This window comes from Montipora foliosa, chromosome 2 (assembly GCF_036669935.1).
Source record: "Montipora foliosa isolate CH-2021 chromosome 2, ASM3666993v2, whole genome shotgun sequence".
Classification (NCBI taxonomy): Eukaryota; Metazoa; Cnidaria; class Anthozoa; order Scleractinia; family Acroporidae; genus Montipora; species Montipora foliosa.
In genome coordinates, this window is record NC_090870.1 from 46,730,102 (window position 1) to 46,753,493 (window position 23,392).

General features: G+C 41.0%; 1 protein-coding gene across 1 annotated transcript; it reads right to left on the minus strand.

Moving 5' to 3' along the window:
* Positions 1–2,094: 2,094 nt before the first annotated feature.
* Positions 2,095–22,747, minus strand: LOC137993315 (ATP-dependent RNA helicase DHX58-like). The gene is made up of 14 exons (XM_068839080.1): positions 22,358–22,747; positions 20,564–20,641; positions 19,715–19,860; positions 18,926–19,175; positions 17,838–17,891; positions 16,526–16,579; positions 16,018–16,224; positions 8,021–8,397; positions 7,541–7,759; positions 5,801–6,854; positions 4,445–4,625; positions 3,709–3,850; positions 3,232–3,432; positions 2,095–2,874 (listed from the first exon to the last, which is right to left on the minus strand). Exons 1-14 carry the CDS (start codon positions 22,635–22,637, stop codon positions 2,566–2,568), a joined length of 3,552 nt encoding a protein of 1,183 aa, XP_068695181.1. The 5' UTR covers positions 22,638–22,747; the 3' UTR covers positions 2,095–2,565.
* Between the last annotated feature and the right edge of the window lie 645 nt (positions 22,748–23,392).

Genomic DNA, 23,392 nt, shown 5'->3' on the forward strand with positions numbered 1-23,392 from the left:
TGACCACACCACGGGCTCAAGCTTAAGCTCATCGAGGTCAGCTTTTTTTTAAGTTGACCGCTGACCAGGTACGTGTTTTCGATTGGATTGCAGGCTCAACCTACGTTAACTCACCTGAACATAAGCGAGGCTTCATTTTTCTCGCGCTTTCTGTGGCTCGACGCGGCTTCACGGCCATACTATATATCAACGAAAGTTCTTACACAGTCAACCTTTTCGTGTTCAGGTGGAAAACGGTTTGGAAGATGTTTTCTTTCTGCATTTTTCGCTGGTGTCAATCCAGTTTGACATATCATGATATCTGTGGTCCACACTGGTGGCTACGCAGTTATTCAAGTCAAGCACCGGCGGGATGTAAACTTAAGGCTGAGTGTTTATTTCTAATTTGCTTAGAGCCGCTTTTTTCTCTGTATTGCAATTTTTGGCATATCTTTAGAAGCTCTGATAAGGTTACATGATGCCTGGAGGACCAATGTCTAGAACAGAAACGAAAGGACTGAGCGAAAGAGAACGATAACAACAAAACAAAATACCAGTAATAGCTCATACTTAGCACACAAATTCTTTCCTTGGGCAGTAAACCGTTTGTTATTTTTACGGATGCGTTATTTAAAGTGGATGCGAATTTTTAGAAGGTGGTTTAATCGGTTCTTCCTTTGTTCAGGAATAAAAATCGAATTTTTATTGTCAACTGGAATTAAATAACAATTATCTGTACTCTTTTGGACATAAAGAAAAAGGTGATTTGTTTGTTTGTTTGTTTTCCTCTAAAATGCGAGCGAACAAGTGCTTTTTAATCCGTTTGCCCAACTGGTTTTCGTTGTGCCTCGACAGTGACGAGAAAATTTTGCCCTTATGTTATAAACACGTATTCGCAATGAGTTCTCGTAAAATCTCAGTAGTTTGGGTTTTCAGGAGTTTGTGTAAAGCACCCAAAGTGTTGGAGCAGATCGTGTTTGAAGTTCGTCCTTGCTTGGTTGCATTGCCGTATTTTGCCCATACTTGTACCAAGCCAACCTGGCGTGTTTCAATGAAATACATCAAAATGTGAATGATCTTGTTTTCAGAGATAAAGTAGAATAAAGTACATCAGTAAAACTTTTCTTTGACCTTGAACTGACAAAGTTGTTTTTATGGCTTCTAATTTTAGCATGATTCCTATTCGCTGGCTATCAACAGTTGACTCTGAAAAGGCTTTTTTACCTTCTCCATTTGCTCACTGAGGGTGTGCTTGTTTTCTTTTAAAACTCATTCGGTTCAAGAAAAAATTATTGCCAAACTGGTGAATTGCAAAGTAAATTTCACTGGAAAAACCGATTTCGCACTCATCGCTTCGTGATTCATGCGATATCGGTTTTTAGCGTAAGATTTGCCGTGGAATTCACTCGTTAGGCAATAAATTTTTCTACTGATAGAGGAAAGCAAAGAAAATGATTTAATTATTAAAGCAGCAACCGGAAACATGAAAACGCGGACAATTCGAAACCTTTTATTTCCACAAACCGTACAGGCAGTAAGAATAAATAACCAGGGAGCTCCGCTTGTAGGCTTGGCTAAATCTATATATTAATGATAATAATTGATTCCTAAGCTATAGGTTAAGATAAATGACCTCTTAGGAAAAAATCCTTGATAGGCTATACAAGAGGCCATCTACAGGACGCAATATTCAGTTTGGGTTTCAAAAACTTCTGTTGATAAATCGTAAACACTGCTCGTAGTTTTAGGTCTCGCTGTCCTTCAAGTTCGTTCCTTTTCCTTGAAATTGAACTGGATGAACAAGGGTAAAGGCTTTTCGGGTGCATATCATGTTTGGTGTACAATGCCCGTCCTTAAAAATTCTAATATATTCGCCTGAGTGGCCCTACCCACCTTGAACTGATGCACCCCGAATTTTGGCTAGAGTTGAGTCGAGGTGAAGGTAGTGTTTATTGCGAGAGTAAAATTAAAAGGACTCGTAAGTGATATTTATCGATTGCATTCTGAACATTGAACAGACAAGTAAGGGGACACTTTATGACGCTTGTAAAATGCCTCCTGTATCAAGTTAACTTCATTTCTCAGGGAACATATGGAAAATACCAGAAGCACGCGTGACTTTTCAAGTTGAGCTTTATTTCTAGCATCTACTAAGTATACACCTGTCTACTTATGAAATGAAACCCATTGTTTTAATACTGGAGGAACCAAATTTCGTATCCTCACAGACTAAAAATCGTAAAATGGCCTCAGTATAAAGCCAGGTAACATAGGTTTACAAAAATATTTTAGAGGCGTTAAAAGCAATGTACCGACGTGAAACATTTCATCTTTAGGGTTAAAGGCGACTTAAACTGGCCTTTAAATCTGTCAGGACTAACTCAATAAGCTAATACGGAACGAAGGTTGTAAAAAAAACCCTTTATCACGAGGCATCCATTTTTAAATTGATTCGTCATGTTCGGTGGTAACAGACACCATGAGAAAGTATACTCTTCCCAGTCAGCTAGTATGTTTAATTTGCAACGGCCTGTAAGAATATTTTACTTAACGTAACAAGAGACCTTCCCATTTTACGCCTTCTCTTCATAAGTCCAGGTCCAATAAGTCTTTAGTCTCCGAGTTTTCGGCACCTAGCTGTAGAACCTCTTCCAGCTCAGCTTCTTGGATAGCAAACGGCAGATCTTTCCACTTTTTGAAGATCCTCCGGCGGCAATCACCTTTGTCATCTTTCGGGAATTCCACTACAAAGCTGCTGATCTTGATGCACAGCCATTCAAAGGAACAAATGAGAGCAGTGACCCCCCAGTCTTCATGGCATTCCTTGCAGAAAATTTTCTTATTCATTTCGATACCATCGATTGACTTTGGATTAGGATGTTCTCCAATGTCCACCTTTGCAATAAAGGAACAAAAAGACAGATTTCAGATGCGACGAATTTTAAAAAGATGACCTGAAATGCAATTTTCGATTAATGTTCCCAATGGATAAAACTACCTGGCAATGACCTCACTGGAGTGTTTCTTCCAACTCGTGTATTTAACAATCAACGACCAATGACATATAGCGTTCTGTGGTCCTGAGACCCTTTTTTATGAAACATTTATCCCCCTTTACTTAAATATAAAGACTTCAACACAGAGTCCGTTTTTCTTACAACTTACTTTATTTGGCAAGTCTTTAAAACATTGCTTAAGTGTTAAGCAGTCTTTGACAGTTAGCTACGCGCGTTTTCAATGGCGTTACTTCACCTTATTGTCGCGACAGTCACGGTTTATGATAACATGGTGACTTCCTTTAATGCGACGGACATCGTGTGCCTGGCATACAAACTCTTTGCACTTTCGACAGAGGAAGTTCACGTCATCTGGTAAAAATACTGCCTTCTGACTGGCACGCACCAGCTTCTTGAGAGAGCGATCCTGGATAATCTTTCGTTGAACCTCCTTGACCTGGAACAGTGAACGTACAAATAACTCAAGGAAACGAGATTGAGGAACTGTATTGCACAAGAATACGACCTATAATATCGTAGGCTCACAAACAAGCAACTTGAAGAAGCTCTTGAACAGTTCCATCAGACTCGTAAGTTCTGTTGTTTCAGGAAATCACAGCTCGTCACCTTATTTGTTACTCAAACTCTTGCAATCGCTTCTCCATGAAATGATACCTTCACAGGGAACTACAAGGCATCACTGCATTGACGTTTCTATATCAGGCATACATACTGTCTTAATGAACACCGTTGGCTCCATGTTCTGTACTAGGTTGAGAGCATCGTTCATCAAGCTTTCTCGAAAGATGTTAGTGTGATCCCTTTTCTTAGCTCCCGAATGACCCACCAGCACCGTGTATTTGCCATCTTTTGCTCTGTTGAACAGATTGAACAATCAATGTACAATGGAATGGTGCACCGTTTAGTAGTCCAGTTCCAAAATAATTATTTGCTTTCTTTGCTTTTACTTCAAAGAGGTGTGAAAATATTTTGAAATGAGATACACCAGTCAAACCTGTAAGTAATACCACGACTATAGGAACTGCGCAAGAATTTGGAATTTGTCAATGGGGCCCGGGTTGAAGTCAACTACAATGTTTTTTTTTTTAATTTTCTACTTTGTTGGTAGAGGACAAATTACTCGCAATCGTCGGTTTTCTTTTTGCCTAATTAAATTTAGCTTTTGATTTATTTGTGCTTATTTAATTTAATGGCACCCTTAGTAGTAACTTCTCCATTTATGAACCACTTGACAAAAAAGTGAACTTGTTATCATCATTAGCAGTGTACAGTATAACTGTAACGAACATTCCACTGATGAAGGGCTCAGTCCCGAAACGTCTGGACATATGTTAAGATTTTGGCACTTTTAGCAACATTCTCAACTTTTATTTTCTTATTGTAGTAACAAGTGCCACGCAGCATACGAAGTTTTTAACTTCTTTCATTTTACACTATAACTGACCTACCTGACACGTCCCCTGGACTGCACAGAGGAGATCTCATTACCCATCATGTCATAACGGATGACATAGTTACAGCCACTGATGTCCAACCCTTCTTCAGCCACGCTGGTCGCCAAGAGAAGATTCTTTTCTCCTGTTTTGAATCGCTTGATAACTTCTTCCTGTTCTTTCTGAGTCATCCCGACTGAAACGCAATTGATATTTAAATCGGATAAGTGCTTCACGGTGGTGTTTTCTTAGGGAATAATCATGAAGACGTCTCGTTAGGAATGTCCTTCGTATCACTGAACAATGAGCGATCAACCAAAATCACTGACATAAAAAGTAAAGTATAACAGATTGAAATCGTCGATAGTGTAAAGTTACATTTCGCGCGCGGGATTTTCAAATGTCAGTATCTCTGATGGGATTAAAACGTTTTGTAAATTTAGAGCCCGACAGCTCAGCTGGTAGAGCTGGTGGACAGAGCAGTCTCTTAGTCATAGATTGGAATTTGAGCTTAAATATTTTCAGCGAAGATGATCGCTCTTACACACTCATAAAAACGTGAAAACACGAGTTTCCATAACCAGACGAGTTTTTTAGTTCCGGGTTCAACGCAAAAGGCTATTTCGTGCCTAAATTATAATTGTCACGAATAGTTGATCTAATTTGTGTAGGTAATCACATGATTTCGAGTGCAATTTGGAATAAATAAGCACGAGTAAATTTTTTCAAAGACGACCAAAATTGCTCGAGCCCGTAGGGAGAGTGCAAGTTGTAGTCTTTGTAAAAATTATTTATTCCAAATTGCACGAGTAATAAATTCATGTGATTACTTATTAATAATATACATGAAAAAAAAATTAAGATGGTTAAGCATAAGAAACGCACGCGTATCACGCAATCAGGGGAAATTTGCGCCATAAATTGCGCCATTCAAGGCCGGCGCTTGATTCGAAATAAAAATATTCCATTGGTTCTGGCGAAACCCTATTGTTTATTAGCCAATCATAATCGAGAATTTCGACGTGTAATTTGCACTGGTATTACACTTTTTGCACTGGCATACTTCACTTAAATTTGCACTGTGGTACACTCGAACTGCTCTGCTTTCAGCCAATCAGAATCAAGTAATTTTTTTCATGTATATTATTATGCTACGCAATACTTAGTCATGCGCCTATCGTTTTGTTTGTACAAAACTGCTGTATTTCTTCCTCATTTACCGGCTTTATATCGCTATCAAATTACTTGTATATATCTACAGGCACGTGTGATTTCTAGAAAAGTGATTAGGTTAGGTATGATAAAGAAGTTAAATCGATTTTACCAGTACGTCTTTTGCGAGTTTATTACAATAATATCTCCTGAACTTACTGTTTCCATCTCCGCTACCAACAAGATGTTCGGGCCTGAGGACAGCGTTTAGTTCCTCGGTTTCCTTGATCCAGTCTAATAAGGCTTCAGTAGACTCGCGAGTTCTGGTGAATAAAATGCCTTTAGGACCTTCCCACTCCGGATGGTGGGCTCCCTGTTCATCTAGAGCCTTGTCCTCTTCTGCACCGCCAGATGAAGTGCTCTTGTTGGTCTCGGATCCTTGTTCGTTCACTTCTTCCATCACAGTATCTACTTCGTTTTGAGCTCCAGATTGTTCGCTGGCAGCGTATTCCAGTTCACCAGCACCATCAATTGTCTGACCGACCTCTTCGGTGCTCGTGCCGTCTTGTGTCTTCGAAGCGTGACCGCTGACGTCCTCAGGAGGCATCTTCCCCGCTTTATCTGATGACGTATCTTTCTTTGAAACGTCACCTTCGCGGCCTCTTTCAGTCTCCTTTACTACGGCACTCGCTTCGTTTTCACTGCCGATGCCCTCTTCCTCCTTTTCTCCATCGTTCTTCAGCAACTCATTCCCAGCGTCACGTTCCTTTGTTTTCTCGTCAGCACAATCTTCCCTTCGCCCATGTCCACCGTTACCTTCACCACTGCTTTTGCCGGATTGATTTTCCTTATGTTGTGGGCTTTGGACGTCTGTGTAGTTTTTCAAAATCAATTCTTTGAGTTTAAGCAATCGCGGATTTTGAGGCTCGCCATATTTTTCGATGTGTTCGTCCAGCACTTTCATTGCCTTGTGGAAAAGCTGTTTCAATTTCTTGTCAGTTTCTGTAAACTTGTCTGTATCTAACGCTTCAAAGTATTTTGTGAGGTACTTCCTGGCGTTCTTCATACGTGTGTTTGCATTCAAGGTCAACGCGACGTGGTACTCTCTGAGATGTTCTGTGTAGGTCACTAAGTATCTATCCCCTTCCGCCACTGAATCTTTGTAGAGTTCCTCCACCCATTGTCTATACTGCTGACCACCCTTATCTAAGTGCGGAGCCTTGCAACTATTTCGTTCAAACTTCTTTACCTGAGCCTCAATGTTCCCCATGACCTTTTCCAAGGAAAGAACTGAAATTATTATTGAATTTTGCAACATATAAACCAGGATATCATTTGTAAAGTAAGGCTACTTTTCCATTAAAAAAAAATCAGAATTTCAAGTAATCATACACAAAGTTTTAAGACGTGCTTCAAACTCTTTCTTGGTTCTTCTCTACCTATTTTAGACAACACACAACTTGGTAGATGCACACAAATAAATGAAATCCGTAGGGTTTAGAACAGTTCTCCGAAACACATGACCAAGAGTGAGGAAAAGATGCCTTGAATTTTTATCCACAAAACTTAATCCAAAAAGTTTTTTCATAAAGGACACTTAAAATTCTTTCCGTTCCCAGAAAGTCCATCTGCTGATTTTTTAATCGTTACTGCAAAATCCATGCCCTTCTTGCTTTCTGAAATTTCATCTCCTTCAGTAGTAAATCATTGGTCCTATGATTATGCACGACATTTTCAGTAAGCGAATAGATGGAATGTCTGTGTAATTAAGTGGTTTCGTTGTCTCTTTTGTATATTGGGAACTGTCAATTTCTCAAATTTCGAACTCTTTGCATTGATGAAAGAAAACACGTATTTTTCCCATACCTCACGGGCAATACCATGCAACTCAACTTTCGACCCCTGTTAGAACTGAGATGCATAGCTCTCCCATTGATCTCATTCAGAACAAATAATTACCTTAGAGATGATCTTCTCGAATGGATCCTGCTCATCTTTGGGCACAAAATGTGCTTCTCTCGAAGGGATGTTGACATAATTTTCGAGTTCCTCCCGATTTTCCTTCACCGTTGAAATGGCCGCGGCGTCCAAGTTTGCAGAAACAAGAATAATGTGCTCTTTTGCCTTCTCCCGACTATTAGCTTTACCTGTACCAAGGGAAGCTGTCAGCCCGACAATCTGCCGAGAAACACGGTAGATAAGTAAATTTATTAAAAACTGAACTACGGATATCAGATTCCAAACATTTTCATTGGATCGCTGGACACAGGCTATCAGTTCATATACCTGCTGTACCTAATATTGTGAAGGAACGCGTCAACAGTAAAGCGAACTAAAAACAAAAGCCGTTTTGGACCGGAATTGACCGAGGCAGATAATTAAAATCAACATGGAAGAGTTGTTGTTCGTGGAGTTTTTAACAATATCTGGTTTTTCTACCTGAGGGAGTCGGTGCTGATGTCCAGCTTGAGACTTTAAGGCTAAATACGTCTCCATGATACTGTTGTACGGATGCTCTTTGTGAGCATGATGGCATTCATCAAATAACAACAGACTGATGTCTTTCAGGTCCACTCGATTCCCTCTTTCTTCAGCTTTCAGCGCGTTTACCAGAATCTGAGCGGTCATCACTACCACATCGTTATTCTGAAGAAGAAATTTGAGCGGGATCTCCGCACAATTCGACCCTGAAATTTCTCCTACTGAGTATTTGTCTCCTAGGAAAGCTTCAAATCGCTCTTTTTGCTGAAAAACAAGGTTCACTGTGCTGACAATGAACACAACCCTTGGTTGCTCCTTGCTGGCTTTCATTGTTCCTGTTGGATAGAATAAATTTAAAAGAGACTGAGTAACCAAGATGAACACAGTTTTAATTTTTGGGTTGGCGGCAAAACAAAACACAACGGCGATTAAGTAGAAACACTAGACCCCGGACTTAAAGTAAACAATCGACAAGCATAACCAATCAGCCAGAGATTCAAAGAGGGGGCACAGAAGCAAAGATGAATGCGTTCCTTTTCTTTATAAGAACCCTTTTTGTAGGAGCCTTCAGATTACCCAGAATTTTAATTTACGAACACATACCCAGGCTGAGAGTCAGTCACATGTTAGAGGGAGCTCTTGACACGCAACAATTACAACCAAACATCCTTTTATTTTCGTCTACGTATTAGGATCAACCAACCTATCTTATTGGTCGCAGTCCTTTCCGTACAGTGCTTTATTCTACATTTCTCCCACCTTAAAAATAATGTTGTCCTCATAAACAAGTAAACGATAGTCTTTTATAACAGTTCCTTGTACTCCTGTTTCTCGTTCTGAAGTGAACTGTAGGATCCTGGTTGATCAGGCCAGAATAACAAGATATGTTCACTTAAACGTCACTCATTCTATTCGCTACCGCAACACGGTCCATTACGATTACTAACAAAACTTAACTTCCTTATACAAAGAACTTCTGAAATAGAGAAAAAAAATTCTCCTAGTAGGACGAGATTACACCTCTTTGCACGGGCTAAATGTCATAGAGAAGCATACTGAAATAAATGTTTATCAATGATATCTAACTTGAACGTGGCAGACGTTCGTGGCACACGTTCAGATCCTTTTCAACTGAGTTTCTAAGGGTTTGCTTCTAAACATCAACCTCACATTGAATACATCGGCTGAAATGGTACTAATAGGGGTACAAAATAGCTGTAGGGCTGCAACGCAGGGTACATCAACCATGGTAGTGGCAAGTGTTGACACAACTGTTGCGGGTACGACACTGTGATGCCTTGAATCGCTGTTGTGAATCTCCGTTGAAAGGATGGTTGTCCCATTGCATCATAGGTCATCCTTAGAGGTGGTCTACTCAAACGCTGGGATTCTCTTAAAGGTAAGTTATCTGCAGCCTCATCGTCTGTCACATTGGCACGTTGCTCTACGTTTCCTACTTCCTCCGTGGAGTCGTGCTCATTACCTTGACAGGGTTCCTCTTCAGTTCCGGTGCCAATGTCCCTTTCAACTAAGTCTGGAGAAATATGTTCAGCCTGGCAATGTTTAGATGCATACAATTCTTGGAGTTGACAAGGCGTCAAACTGCTAATGTCCTCATCTGTAGCTATACTGGTTTCCTCTCGGGAAGCTTCTTGCTTGTTAGCTCTCTTGGATATAGCGTGGCGGTTTTTCAAAGGTGTAAGTTGTGTTTCAGCAGGTAAGTAGGAACATGGTAGTAGCATATTGCGATGCAAAACACGTGATTCCAGTTTCTGGTTTAACTTCACAGACAGGCATATCCTTCCTTTTCTGCGTTAGAACATAGATTTCTTGCTCCCAGTAAGGTCGCAACTTTCCAGGGCCACCACCTTGAGTCATATTCCTTACAAGCACTCGATCTCCTTCACACAGCGCGGTATCATGCTTCACTTCCTGGTCGTACTGCTGCTTTCCCAAGAGTGCACTCTTTTTTGCATGAGCGGAGGCCAAGTCGTAAGCTTCTTTCATAGCTCGGCGCCAATTTCTGACATACTCAGGGTACGCAGAATATCCTACTGGAGGTTTCAAGCCAAACATGATGTCGATGGGTAGCTTTGGGGCTCTGCCAAACATTAGGTAGAACGGCGAGAAGCCTGTGGAGTCGTGACGAGTACGATTATATGCATGGACAACCTTGTTAAGATGGTCACGCCAGCGCGATTTCTGTTTTTCCGGGAGTGCTCTCAGCATTGACAGAAGCGTTCGGTTGAACCTTTCGACCTTTTTTTTGTTATACGTGAATGCCTAATTCCACTCAGTTTCTCGAGGTTGTAGAAGAGCTTGTTTTCAAACTCGCCACCTTGGTCGTGGTGAATGGTCTCTGGGAATCCAAATCTCATGATAAAGTCATTGTACAATTTATCAGCAGCAGTTTTGGCGGATTTGTCACGGGTAGCATATGCTTGAGCAAATCTAGTGTAATGGTCCATGATTACCAGGATATACTGACATCCTCCAGAGCCTGGTTCAAGATGAACATAATCCATGGAGACAAGTTGGAAAGGAGCTGTGGAAATGATGGGTTGAAGTGGTGCACTGACGTGAGTCGCGGGTTTCCGCTGTTTTAGGCTATGGCACACTTTTGTGACATAATGTGTAATGTCCGCTCTCATGAATGGCCAATAAAAGCGTTGTCTTGCTAGCTCCACTACTCTGTCTGCGCCTAGAAGTCCCATGTTTTCATGCAGTTCAACGCACACCCTCTTGTGATATTTCTTGGGCAACACCATTCGATCCCTAGGTCCAGACGTGTGATAAAGAATTCCGTCTTCAGCAATGAACAGGTTATTCCATTCGTGTAAGAGCTGTCGTACGATAGCTGACTCCTTCTGTTTATCTCGAAAGGTGGGTCGTCTTCCAACTTGCAGAAAGAGTAGAATACGAGCAACAGTTGAGTCTTCACGTGGAGCTGTCACTAGTTCATCATGTGGCATGGTTGGAATGTCAGCACTCTCCTATTTACCATTTCAGGTAATACAGTGAAAGAAGATAACCAGGCAGTGTTAACGGCGTTAGTTTCCTGAATCGACGATGAGATAGCATCCAAAACATTCTGATTAACTACCTCTGAACTACTTTGCATGTAGTCCTCGAAGCTGACTGGCATACGGGACAAGGTGTCGGCATCTGCGTTGAATTTGCATGCCAGGGCGATATCTTATCTCAAAGCTGAAGTCGGCAAGTTCATTGACCCATCGTAAACCTGTAGCATTCAGTTTTGCTGATGTTAGAATGTATATAAACGGGTTATTATCCGTGAAGATAGTTACCTTTGGAGAGTAGTAAAGATAATCGCGAAAATGGTCGGTGACCGCCCATTTCAAAGCCAGGAACTCAAGTTTGCCTGCATGGAGGTGGTAATTCTTCTCAGCTAGTGAAAGTGCTTGAGATCCATAAGCAATTACTCTCACTACTCCATCCTGATTCTGGCACAGAACCGCCCCCAGACCATCTTTGCTTGCATCAGTGTGGAGGTTGAAAAATCTGGATAAGCCATTATAGGAGGGTTACTGAGGTGTCTTATTAACTCATCAAGGGCCTGTTGCTGTTCTCTTCCCCAAGGGACAGGTGTCTTTGAAGGCGATTGTCCATCTTTTCCTGAGGTGCTTAGCGGGTTGTATATAGGTCTAGCAATCTTAGCAAAGTTCTTAATGTATCTTCAGTAGTAACTTAAAATTCCAGCAAGCTGTCTGACTTCACCAACAGTTTTGGAAATTTGTTCTTTTAACTTCTCAACTGCCGTAACACAACCTGGATCCATTCGGTAACCGTCACCTGACACAACCCTTCCTAGAAACTGGACTTCACGTTTGAATAAACTACATTTACGTGGTTTCAACTTCACGCCATGTTTACACAATCTCTGAAGCACTGTTCTCAAATGTTCAACATGTTCTTTAAAACTCCTACTGAACACAATGATATCATCTAAGTATGGAATGGCCACTTTGTCCCTCAGTTCACCCAAACACCGTTCCATGAAGCGCTGGAAGTTTGCCGGTGCATTCATCAATCCAAATGGGATGCTAACCCACTCGTAGAGCCCCCAAGTTGTTATGAAGGCTGTGGCTGCTCTGCTGTTTTTACTTATAAACCCCTGATGGTACGCCTTACCTTGGTCAAGGGCACTGAACCAAGTATTCCCACCAAGGCTATCCAGAGTTTCTTGAACTCTAGGGTCGGTCAGCGATGGTCTTGCGATTCAGTTCTCGATAATCAATGCAAAGCCTTAAAAATTCGTCTTTCTTTCGGACACAGACGACTGGGGAGGAGTATGGGGACTTTGATTCTTTAACAAAGTTCTGGTTCAGGAGATCCTCGATGTACTGTTTTACCTCTGGATACAGTGGTCTATGAAGTGATGTGTAGTTCTTTTGCACTGGTTGACTATCTTTCAGATTAATCTCCATTTCCAGATCAGGGATACAACCGATATCTTGCTCACTGGATGAAAATGACTCATACTCTTCCCTCAACATTGTTTCAGCTAAAATCCGCTGGTCATGATGTAAGCCACTGAGGTCAACTGCTGGGAGGGGGTTTATACCTTGTTTATCTTGCTTGCCACGAATATCTAACGTCGTTGATTCCTGTGATTCATGCTGCCCGAGATGTTGGAAGTTCTACATACACTCAATTGAACATCTGCTTCTGTCACCGACTTGACTGCCTGGAGAACTCCTAGTGCGGTGCGGCTATTAAGCACAATGTCATGATCAGTTCCATTATATACAGCAATTTGCACCCTAGATGTTTTTCCTGGTTTCATGTATAGCAAAGTCTCATAAAGTTCCAAACCCTCTGGTAAATGTGCCAACTGGTTTGGTTCAAACAACAGTGGTGTTTGTTGATGCACAGGTCCAGTATTTGCACGACAGCTAACAGCAATTGTGCTATTCTTAGGTACCATAACATTTTTCCTTCCAGTTCTTATTTTACAAATGGCACCTGAAGTTGAGTTCTGAATAAAATTTACCAAGGCATCTAGTTTAGTGCTCTCCGTTTGTGGAAAACTCTTGTAAATTATTGGCTTGGAATTCTTGTCCTGTATCCCAGAATTGGACAGTCTAATGTTTCTGATGTTACAAGGAAATGTACTATTAGTTCCCCTTGATTACTATGACTACTGGGAGGGATCAACTTCACCCTAACTTCCACCCATCCAATGTAGGGTATCACAGACCCATTCACTGCTGTTAAATTCAACTTTGCATCCAAGAGCTCTGACAGCTGTCTAATGGATATATCTTTAAAGTGTTGCTGAAGCAATTGAATTGATATTATTGATACCTGGGCACCAGTGTCCCATAACATATCAAGTTCATAGTCATTGAGCAAACACTTTACCATGCACTTCTTGCCAACAAGGCCAACAACTTTAGCATGCTCAATTGGAGTTAAATGGCTAACACAAGGTTGCTTGTTTCAGACAGATAACGTATTGCTTGACATACCCCTTTGCGTTCAGGCCAATGTTCCTTTTGGCACTTGTTGGAGCAATACCATACACTTTTGCATTGACCACATCTCCTAAGCAATCCTTGCTCTCCTCCAAATTTACAGCAGTGGTTACATTTTTGAGACTTTGATGGGTTTACGACTGCTTGCTGTCTTGCAGGAGCGGTCGACTCCGGTTTAACTGTTTTCTGCATCCCCTTGCAAAATGGGAATCGCTGCCACACTTGAAACAGTGATTGAAATAATCCTTCTTGTTCTGAAGACAATTTGAACACGTAGGAGGTCCTTTTCTCTCTGGTCCCTTCGTGTGAGGCACACTTTGGTTACTGCTCTGATTTCTGATTTCTCCTTTCAACGCCTCAACTTCTGACTTAATTGCAGTAATAGCTGCTAAGATATCACTCTGCGAGTTGCTTTTCTTACCTTCTTGTTTATCTTTTGGTGCGTCGTCTGACATTGAAGACACTGATACTGTTGGTGGCTTAGATCTGTCATTGGTTTTCAGCTTCTTGTCCCTCTCCTTCTCTGCTGAGCTTGCCATGCTCATTTGCTGTATCAAAACTTCATCTGTCACATTTGGGTCTTTTAAGAATGGGCGAATCTTAGCACGAATGCTTTCATCTGGTAAACCAGTTTCAATTGACCGAAGAAATAAACGTTGTACATGTCCAGAATCATACAGTAGGGACGTGTTATAATCTCCCTCACCACATGCAAACAGAATTTGCTGTCTCAGGTCTAGAGCATTCATCAAAAGGCTTAGGGTGATTCTTTTGGGCTTTGACATAAGGATGCTAGTGCCTGATAAAGTTCTGATGTGTTTTTAGCACCATAGTGGCTTCGGAGAATCTTTTTTAATCGGTCCAATGTCAGGTCTTGATGAGTTTCAAGGTAACTTCTAAGTACCATACCAGGTGTGATCGAACGGATACCACCATCAACAATTTCACTCTCAACATAACCTTGAGCCAGCCCCATTTGAATTTGACGTGCTAGCGAAGAGAAACTGATTTCATCTTTCTGGTCAGGCTCCCCAATTTGACCACTGATCTTAAATTGTCTACGTAAAGCACTAGTAGCCAGCAGTTTTTGAACAGTCTTCCTGCGGTGGTTTTACATCGCTAATAACTGGTTTTCCACTCTTACCTTCGTCCTTTTTGCCCATGGATGGTTGTTCCGTCAATATTTGTTTTAAATCTCCAAGATACGGCACGATTTTAGTGTCTCCTAATTTTCCAATCTCTTCCTCAAGTCGCTGGACATGTTTCGCTACGGCTAGTCTCGTCTTGCCTTCGATATCAGCCTTAAAGAAATTGGCTATTCGCTCGAGTGAACTCCAATCTGCAGCATAAATGCGCGACTGTATTTGCAATTGAAGTTCTTCTGCCATCGCGTAAACAAACGGAACGTTTTCGTTTTTCTCCGCAAATCCGGTACAAAATGGCGGGCAATTGAAGCACGTGGTCAGAGCGAAAAATACAAGTAAGCTCAAAAACATACTAAAATCGATCGCCAAGAGTCGTAAGTCCGGTAATTCTTCTTCATTTAATCCCAAGTCCTGTCGGGGTCGCTAAACAGTCAAAACGTCTTTATTTTGTTCATTTGTTTTTTATTTTTGTGAGTAATAAAAGTGTAAAAGTATAGTCTAACAGGACAATTAACTACTTACGGACGTTTTCTTAATATTTACAATGTGGTTTCCGTACTGCATGATACATTAAAGAAAAACTTGGTATAAGACACAACTTTGAGAACAAGTTAGAACGTTTTCAGGCTGAAATCGCAAAAAAATAAAAATAAAAATGTTCAGCCTCAGCCCCAAAGCTATGCGTTCTTATAAAAAAGTGTACGTCAGTGAAGTAATCCATGATTCCAACAAATTAACCACTACATCTCAACATTATCCTCTCTTGATCTCAAATAGAACAAAGGTTGATGTTTCTCAGTTCTTTTAACACGTGTGGTAAGACAGGTGTGATGATTTTGTCAATAATGAGTAGCTAACACTGGTGAATGACAATCGGTTTTTCTCCTCTCAAATCGATCGTCCTGAACTGGTCGAACAATTTCGACCTGGGAAAATCCGGGCCCCCAAAATGATTATCCACGTTATGAAAAAATCTCTTTCTTTAGCGACAAGCATTAGATAAATAAAGGAGGAAATGCTTACTCCAAGTATTTGTCTGTGTGCAACAAACCACCTACGCATGTGCCAGGGGCAAAATATCGAAAAATTTCTGCTCAGGGGCTAATGTGACAGGGAATCCAAAATTTCACCCCTCGTGGGGTACGACGAAGGATAAACACTGCTACCTTGAGTAGACGAATTTACCCGATCTATCGAGACGACGCCCCTAAGAACTCGTAAGATCTCAGTTGCGACTTAGGATCACTATCACACTTAAAGACAATTGCAAGGGAAGAAATGAGACACGGCAAAGATGAGATAAGTGGTTTACCTGATGCGTTTGACTGGTCTGCATTTCTTTCGAACGAATCCAGGTGCTTTTTGGCGATTTCAATAGCGACATAAGTTTTTCCGCTGTTAGTGGGCGCACAGATGATGGTGTTTTTGCCTTGGATGGCTGTTTCTGCCAACTCCTTTTGATATTCTCTCAACACAAGCTCACACCCACCAATAGAGTTTGCTTTGGTTCCCAGAAACACTAAACAGTGGAGTAATAATAATACCAATAATAAAAATAATACTTGTAGAGGATTCTGTCATCCATTTATCGTTTAGCTTAATACAGTCATCTTATTCTCACCATCAACCGTGGGAGAAATCGCTAAAAATGATGAAAGTTGATCAGTTCTTAATTACTGAAGATTTGAAAGAAACAAGAAGTAAAAGAGAATCTACGTATGAATTCTTTAGTATACAAAACAAACCCTAAGTTTCATTTTCTATTTCGGATAACTTTGGAATTTCCAGCCATTTCTTATAAGAGAAGACAATTTCCTTACCAGGAGGAATCTCTATATCAACTTCGTCATTATCATCTGCAAAGTTTCCATTAACTGCAAAGATAAAAAGCAGTTGTATCAGTCACTGCTCTGGTGACATGTAACAGTTGATTTGTCCGGCATAGTATTTCGGACGTAAAATTGCTAGTATGAATTGACAGGATTGTCTCACACCCTAACAAACCAACGTTGCAGGGATAGTGCAGTACTTGCAGTGGTGAAAGCACTCGCCTCCCATCAATGTGGCCCAAGTTCGATTCCCAGGCTCGGCGTCATACGTGGTTCTCTACTCTGCATCGAGAGATTTTTCTCCGGTTTTCCCCTCCCCTCAAAAACCAACGTTTGACTTGATTTGCGTTTATGTAAATTTCAGTTTACAGTATCCCCAATTAGTGCTCCAGCGCTCGATCGCCTAGACACTAAAATAAAGTTCCTTTCCTTTTCCAGGTCAGAGTACGTCAAGCGGAACCGTTTCGCAAGGATGGTGTCGATAAAGCAAACATACTTAATACATACTTAATCCACCACTTCCCATGGAGCTTTTCAGGGCCAATGAAACACAAACTGCTATTTACAAGCAGAGCGGAAGAGTTGAACGAGGGATGAGAAGGAACAAATTCAACGAGTGGTCAGAACGAGTCTTGACCCCGGGAGCTCCGTATCTCAAGGCAAGCGTCCTAACCGAGTAAGAAGAAAAATGGTTTTCAGTTTCCAAACACGCTAACAAGATGCCAGGCTTAATTGTAGGATGACGAACGGTGCGCATGCGTAACATCTCGTGGAATCTCTGTGGTAAACGCCTTGCAATTGAAGAAATATGCTTTCTTTAAGTGTCCGATTATCAACACAAGATATTTAAGGACGTATTGTGGAACTTTTATAAGGGGAAATAAAGTGTGTCAAATGAAGGTAACAGGAAGCCTGTAAGACACGACGTTTTATGTTCTTTTTCCCGCTCTGCTAGACAATCTGAGACGTACTAAGAGTTCATGTCTATACATCACTACTTGCACAATCCCATAATACACCTCTATTACCCCTCAAAACTTTTGAATAACCATTGTTTGCAATTTCTCCTGGGACATGAAAATGTCCCAAGAGAAGTCGAAAACAATGCCTATGCAGATTTTTGGGGGGTAAAAGAGGTGTATTATGGGATTTGTGCAAGTAGTGAATGCCAAATACCATTTTCACAATAAATATAGGTTCTGCGTAGAGCTTACCAAATGAAGTAGTGCAATAGAAGCTTAGGTAGTAGTCAGTGAATGAATAGAGCACTCGCATTTTTTTCACTCTTTAGCGTTTATTTTACCTGGTTCACTAGGGAAGCTGAGCGACCTCTCTCTTTCTTGATCACGTTCAATCTCTGATGGCAAAAACAACCAAAAACACTTGAAATTAATTCGTAAACATTACATCTCACTTTTCCTGTCCCATCTCTTCTTTTGAACAGTGCCATTGTATTGATAAAAACGTCCCTGTTTTTGTATTGAGTCAAGTTTTGAGGTGCTAACGAAGAAGGAGTTTAATATCAGAACCATCAAAAGGGTTTTGTTCTTCCACTGTTCTCCTATTTTTGACAATACTTTTGCCATGAGCTGGCACTTTTCATTCAACAAAAAGTTCCAGTAATATTTCTCTAAATATTACAAAAGTAATCAGTTATCACTCTAAGCCATTTTGTTCTTAAAAGTTAAAATTATGTTCCAGCAAGAGACGAGATATGAGAATTTTCTTCTTGTTTGAACACCAGCACCCCTGGAATATGTCAGTGCTTTCTTAAATGAAAAGAGGATTTGGTTTTTAAGCGGTTGTTCTATTGAAACTGCAGGGCGATTAGGATATTCGCTGAAATCTCGATTACTAATGGCTGTAAAAATGTTACCAATGGTAAAAGGGATCGGGTTTCTTCATGGCCCGTTGGCAAAATACCGAGTAACTCACCTGTCATTTGTATTTTACTTGTATACACACTAGCCCAAACGGCTGTATAGGATTACAGATTTTGAGAGAGACGAGGAGCTCATAACTTGGAGCCTACAACTCCAATACTAGGTCTATGTAACGGTATCTTCACAGATCAAGCTATTTTTAGACGAGCTATCATTAAATAAGATTTGGCTTGCGCGAGTGCCTATTCTCAATCCCATGGGTAATGATTTCTCATGCAAGACTTGTGATTAGCTGGAAAGGCCTGGTTGCGCGGGAAAATCAATCCAAAAATAGCGTGGTCTGTAAAAACGTCGTTCCACAAATACCGTGAAGTTGTAAACTCTTAGTTATGGGCTCCTGGCAAGACATCACCAATGAATGGTGGGAAACTGTATGGAAAACAGTACAGCTCTTAAACATCCCAAAGTTGAATAGGCTTTTCCTTTGAGAAGTATCCGATTTACAAACCTGCAAGTTTCTTTCGAATTTTTTCAAAACGCTCTTTAACCAGGTTTAGTTGTAACTCCAGTGATTTTTCTGGTTTTTCTGCGTCATCTTTCAACGCGTCCTCCATCAAAACCTCTTGAAGCATCGACTGGAACGTCCCTTGAGTGTACATTTCCCATAATTCACTGGCAGCCTTCTCACTTGACAGCCGAAAGGTGGAAATGATGGATCCCTTCTCTGTATTAACAAACACAACGCCTTGGGGAAGGCGCTGACAAAGAAAACCATGATAATCAGAAAGCACTCTTTTCTAAGAGCAGTCCGCTGTGTTCTACTGCTCGCTAGTGGATCATATTGCCAAGAGATAAAGTCTTGTTAACTTTGCTTTTATGGTTCTCAATGTAAGTTACACACATTGTTTTATCCTCAATTACTGATTGCTTTATTTTTTCGCCCTCGGGCCATAGATTTATGTAACAAAGCGAGCTGGAACGAACAGTACGGCCCTTGAATTCAGATCCTTCAAAAGAGATCACTGTATGAACGAAGGAAAAATAAAGCAGACGAGCTAAACGCAACCATGACATTTCCTACTACAAATAAGAATACTATGTACCTGAGGTTTATGGAATAATGACAATTGTGATGTGTATCAGAGGAATGGAGAAGAAACCTGTGAGATGTTTCCACTCCCTTCCAGCAATGTGCTAATTGTATAAAGGTGATGAGGAGCTACGGGTAATGCTTCTATCCTAAACTCTCCAAGACCGCATAGGTAATTTAAGGTTCTGATTGTCTCAGTAATGATACCTTTTGAAATTTTTCTCGAATTCTTTTGTTGTCCTCAGATTTCCGGTTTTTGTAGCGTTCAGCTACTCTCAATTCAAATCTACTGCAATCGTACGCTGGCTCTTCACTTCCTCCTGCAAGCAAGAGGTTTCCAGGAATGGCAAGATCTGAAAAAAAAAACCTGGCTGTCAGTGATCGTATGGGAAATTGGTCTGGTTGTTTTATCCACTTATCAAAAACTACGGACTAATACGGGCAGCAGGGATGGCATAGTGGTGATCACACTCTCCTCCACCAATGTGGCCCGGGTTTGATTCCGGCCGGACTCCCGGCCATATGTGGGTCAAGTCTGCTGTTGGTTCTTCATAAGGCGCTGTTACACTATGCAATTTCTCGTGTAACTTGTCTCGCAACGCCATTTCTACAAATGGTCTCACATAACGAAAATACTGAGTTGTTTTACTGGTGTTACACTGAACGTTTCACGCAACTTGTATCGTTTCGAAGATCACATGAATTTAAAGGAACAGTTTCATTGGTTGGTGCCGCAAACCCTTGCGACACAAGTTGCTTGGCAGATATTACACTGCGCAAATGCAACCGTAGCGGAAAGTAGAACTCAATTCTACATTCCACAAAGGTTTCTGCAACTGGTCTCGCAACGTTTTTGGCTGTTGCAAGGTGTGTTACATTGGGCAATTTTTCGTGCAACTTGTCTCGCAACGCCATTGCGAGACTGGTTGCACGAATCATTGCCCAGTGTAACAGCGCCCTTACTCTTCTCCGAGAGGGTTTTCTCCGCGTTTTCCGATTTTCCCCTGTATGCTATTTTTATTGCTAGGATTAGAGTGACACACAAACATTACTCACCAATAGCTGTGCCAATCAATGTGTAATCTGCCGGTCCAGACCCATTAGCATCGGGGGCTGCTTCGTTCGCGCCGTCATCTTTGTCAAAGAAAAACGAAAGAGAAAATATAGAGATTTTAATAGACAATCAAAGGTATTGTACCCCAGATTAAAAAAAAGTAAGGATATGATACAGTGATAAGCAACTTAAAACTGCTTTCCCGTGTAAAAGATTGTATCTCGCTATGTACAAATGTACCTCTCGCCGCCAAAAAGAGATCTTGAACATCCTGCGAATCCTTCTGTCAGTGCACAACTTCTGGCCGATTCCGACATACAGCAGTTGTAGTGGAGCCTATTTTTGTGATACTGGCAACAACGTTTTTCAAGTGTGCTTTCAAAGACAAGCGAAATCATGTGTATGTATACGTAGTTGTTTTTGTGAGCAGCCGGTAATTTAAAAACATATAAGAGTTGTAGTCTGTTTTCTCTTCGATCCGTTTAACTATCACTATTCAGTCAGTTCGATGTAGCTAACAGTTACTGAATTTGAATGTGAACGTGGCAATACTAACTGTTGCAAAGCATCAGTTTGGAATTCAAGAATGACATCTCCGTATGCGCTATAAATGTACTAAGTAACGTCCTAAAGAATTATGAGCGCCATTATGGTTGATCATTGTCACTGAATTGCCTAAGTAGATAGAGACAAACAGAAAAATCACAATTAATCTTGATTAATTTGAAAGTAATTCCCTGGCTGTCTTAATCTAGTCACTTCTAACAGATTTTTGGTGCCCTGAGGAATTCATGACTGACTATTGCCGTACATGTATTCTTATTCAAGAGTGAGCTTTTGACAAGCTAATGGGCCCTTGGAAAAATCCCGATCGGCCCGGACCGGACCGAACCGGACCGGATCGGACAGGATCGGATCGGATTGACAAAGCACGGACCGGATCAAGGACAAAATCCCCGCCAAAAGTAGACAGTCAAACGACGACGTGCTGAAGACAGGAGAAGTCGAATTCTGTGCCTCTCTCTCTAGTATAGTCGTCTCCTCATTTATTGCGACTCGTCGAAATGTTTTTTTTCCAGAGGTGATTACAGATTCCGAAACGAAATTATGAAAGATACGATGACGAATTGACATCAATAAGCGAATTGACTGCGTGCGCAACGGTCTACTTCTTCAAGCATGAAAACTGACAACAATTTTTTACTTTCCACAGTGGCAGTCCCTGACAATTGCACAATAGCCTGATTTAGAAACAGAAAGGGAATGTCAGTTGACGAAATGAGAGCCCGCAGAATAGTTGGGACTCTACTCTAATATGACCTAATATGGATATTTTTGCTGCGCGCGCCATCGTCAACTGACATTCCCGTTCTGTTGCTAAGTCGGGCTATTGTGCAATTAGAAGGGACTGGGGAAAGGTACAGAATTGTCCTCAGTTTTCATGTTTGAAAAAGACTGTTGTGTACGCAGTCAACTCGTCACATCGTATCTTTCATAATTCCGCTTCGGAATCTGTGATCACCTTTAAAAAAAAAACCATATCGATGAGTCTCAATAAATGAGGAGACGACTACACAAGAGAGAAAGGCACAGAATTTGAGCACGTTGTCTGGTGTTATTGATCCGGTCCGAGTTTTGTCAATCCGATTCGATCCGGTCCGATCCTGGTTTTGCCAACGGCCAAGCTAATGTGATTTTGACCAAAATTTTTCTCTTTCACTGTTGCCGACCACTAGCAGTACTGATGAAAGCAGACGTTAGTAACACAAAAAAGAAGAACAAAAGAATATACTAACCCTTAATCGTATAATATGGATCCAATAGTAAGGCCGTGTGCGCGCTACCACACTTCCGTAACGCTTGAACAAAGTTTGCGAACCCTCTAGCTCTTCGTTTCAAGCGGTCGACGAGAATTCTCGTGGCATAAATAGGTCCATGGATAGTCTGTGTCGCCTCAATTTCCTCTCTGTCTTGAGGAATTAAGCAAGGCAGGTACGGAAATAAATCAACTGGGATGACTTCTTCCATAAAATCCTTCAGCCGTTTATCGAGGAGTTGTTTCTCTTGAGGTCTCATGCTGATGGCCAATCGAAGGAAACGATATATCAAACAAGCATTCTCTCCGAAAGATCCAAAACAAATGAACGTACCCCTGCAAAATTTTCTCTTGTTTTATAGCGACCAGACAAAAATGATATTCAAACGTAAGCACCTGTAGTGCAAGGGAAATTCCCGGAAACCGTGTGTGAAATTCCCGATAAAGAGATTTCAAAACACCGCCCTTTCTCAATCTATTATGCAAGCGATATAAAAGTTGCTATACTTAAACGCATTCCCTTTGGTTTTTGAATAATATCTATGGACAAACTGACATACAGCAAACATTATTAGAATCATTTGGGGCACTTTTATCCACGTTACAGTTTATTTATTCCACTTCCGGTTTCATGGGCTGTTTCCCTAGAAAGTGAAAATCAATATTGCATATTGAACATAAACTCGTGCATATCGAAATCGAAAGGGTCAGGCCCTGACGGACCAAATTGAAACTAAAAGTGCCCAACAGTGCACGATAAACTATATTATGTTAAAGTATACACCACAACGCGAGCTTGACACATAACTAAGGGCATGTAAATTGGCGGGGCACTGTCCTGGTATTAAAAATAACTGTATCACTATCCGTATTATTGGCTGTCATTTCGAAAGTGAAAATCATGTGATGGGTTTTGTTCACAACGCCCAAATTCTGAAGAATTTAATAATACTAAAGATGATGACAGTGAATTGAAACTGAAAACTGTTGACTCAGATTTAAAATGACTAATGTC

Bases quoted from the DNA above. Each gene is read 5' to 3' on its own strand.
- LOC137993315 (XM_068839080.1), bottom strand. From the start codon at position 22,637: ATGAGACCTCAAGAGAAACAACTCCTCGATAAACGGCTGAAGGATTTT. The intron at 19,176-19,714 runs GTATCATTACTG...TTTCTTTGTCAG, and splicing joins TTCGAGAAAAATTTCAAAAG to CGCCTTCCCCAAGGCGTTGT. The intron at 8,398-16,017 runs GTAAACCACTTA...TCTATCCAACAG, and splicing joins AGACCAGTCAAACGCATCAG to GAACAATGAAAGCCAGCAAG.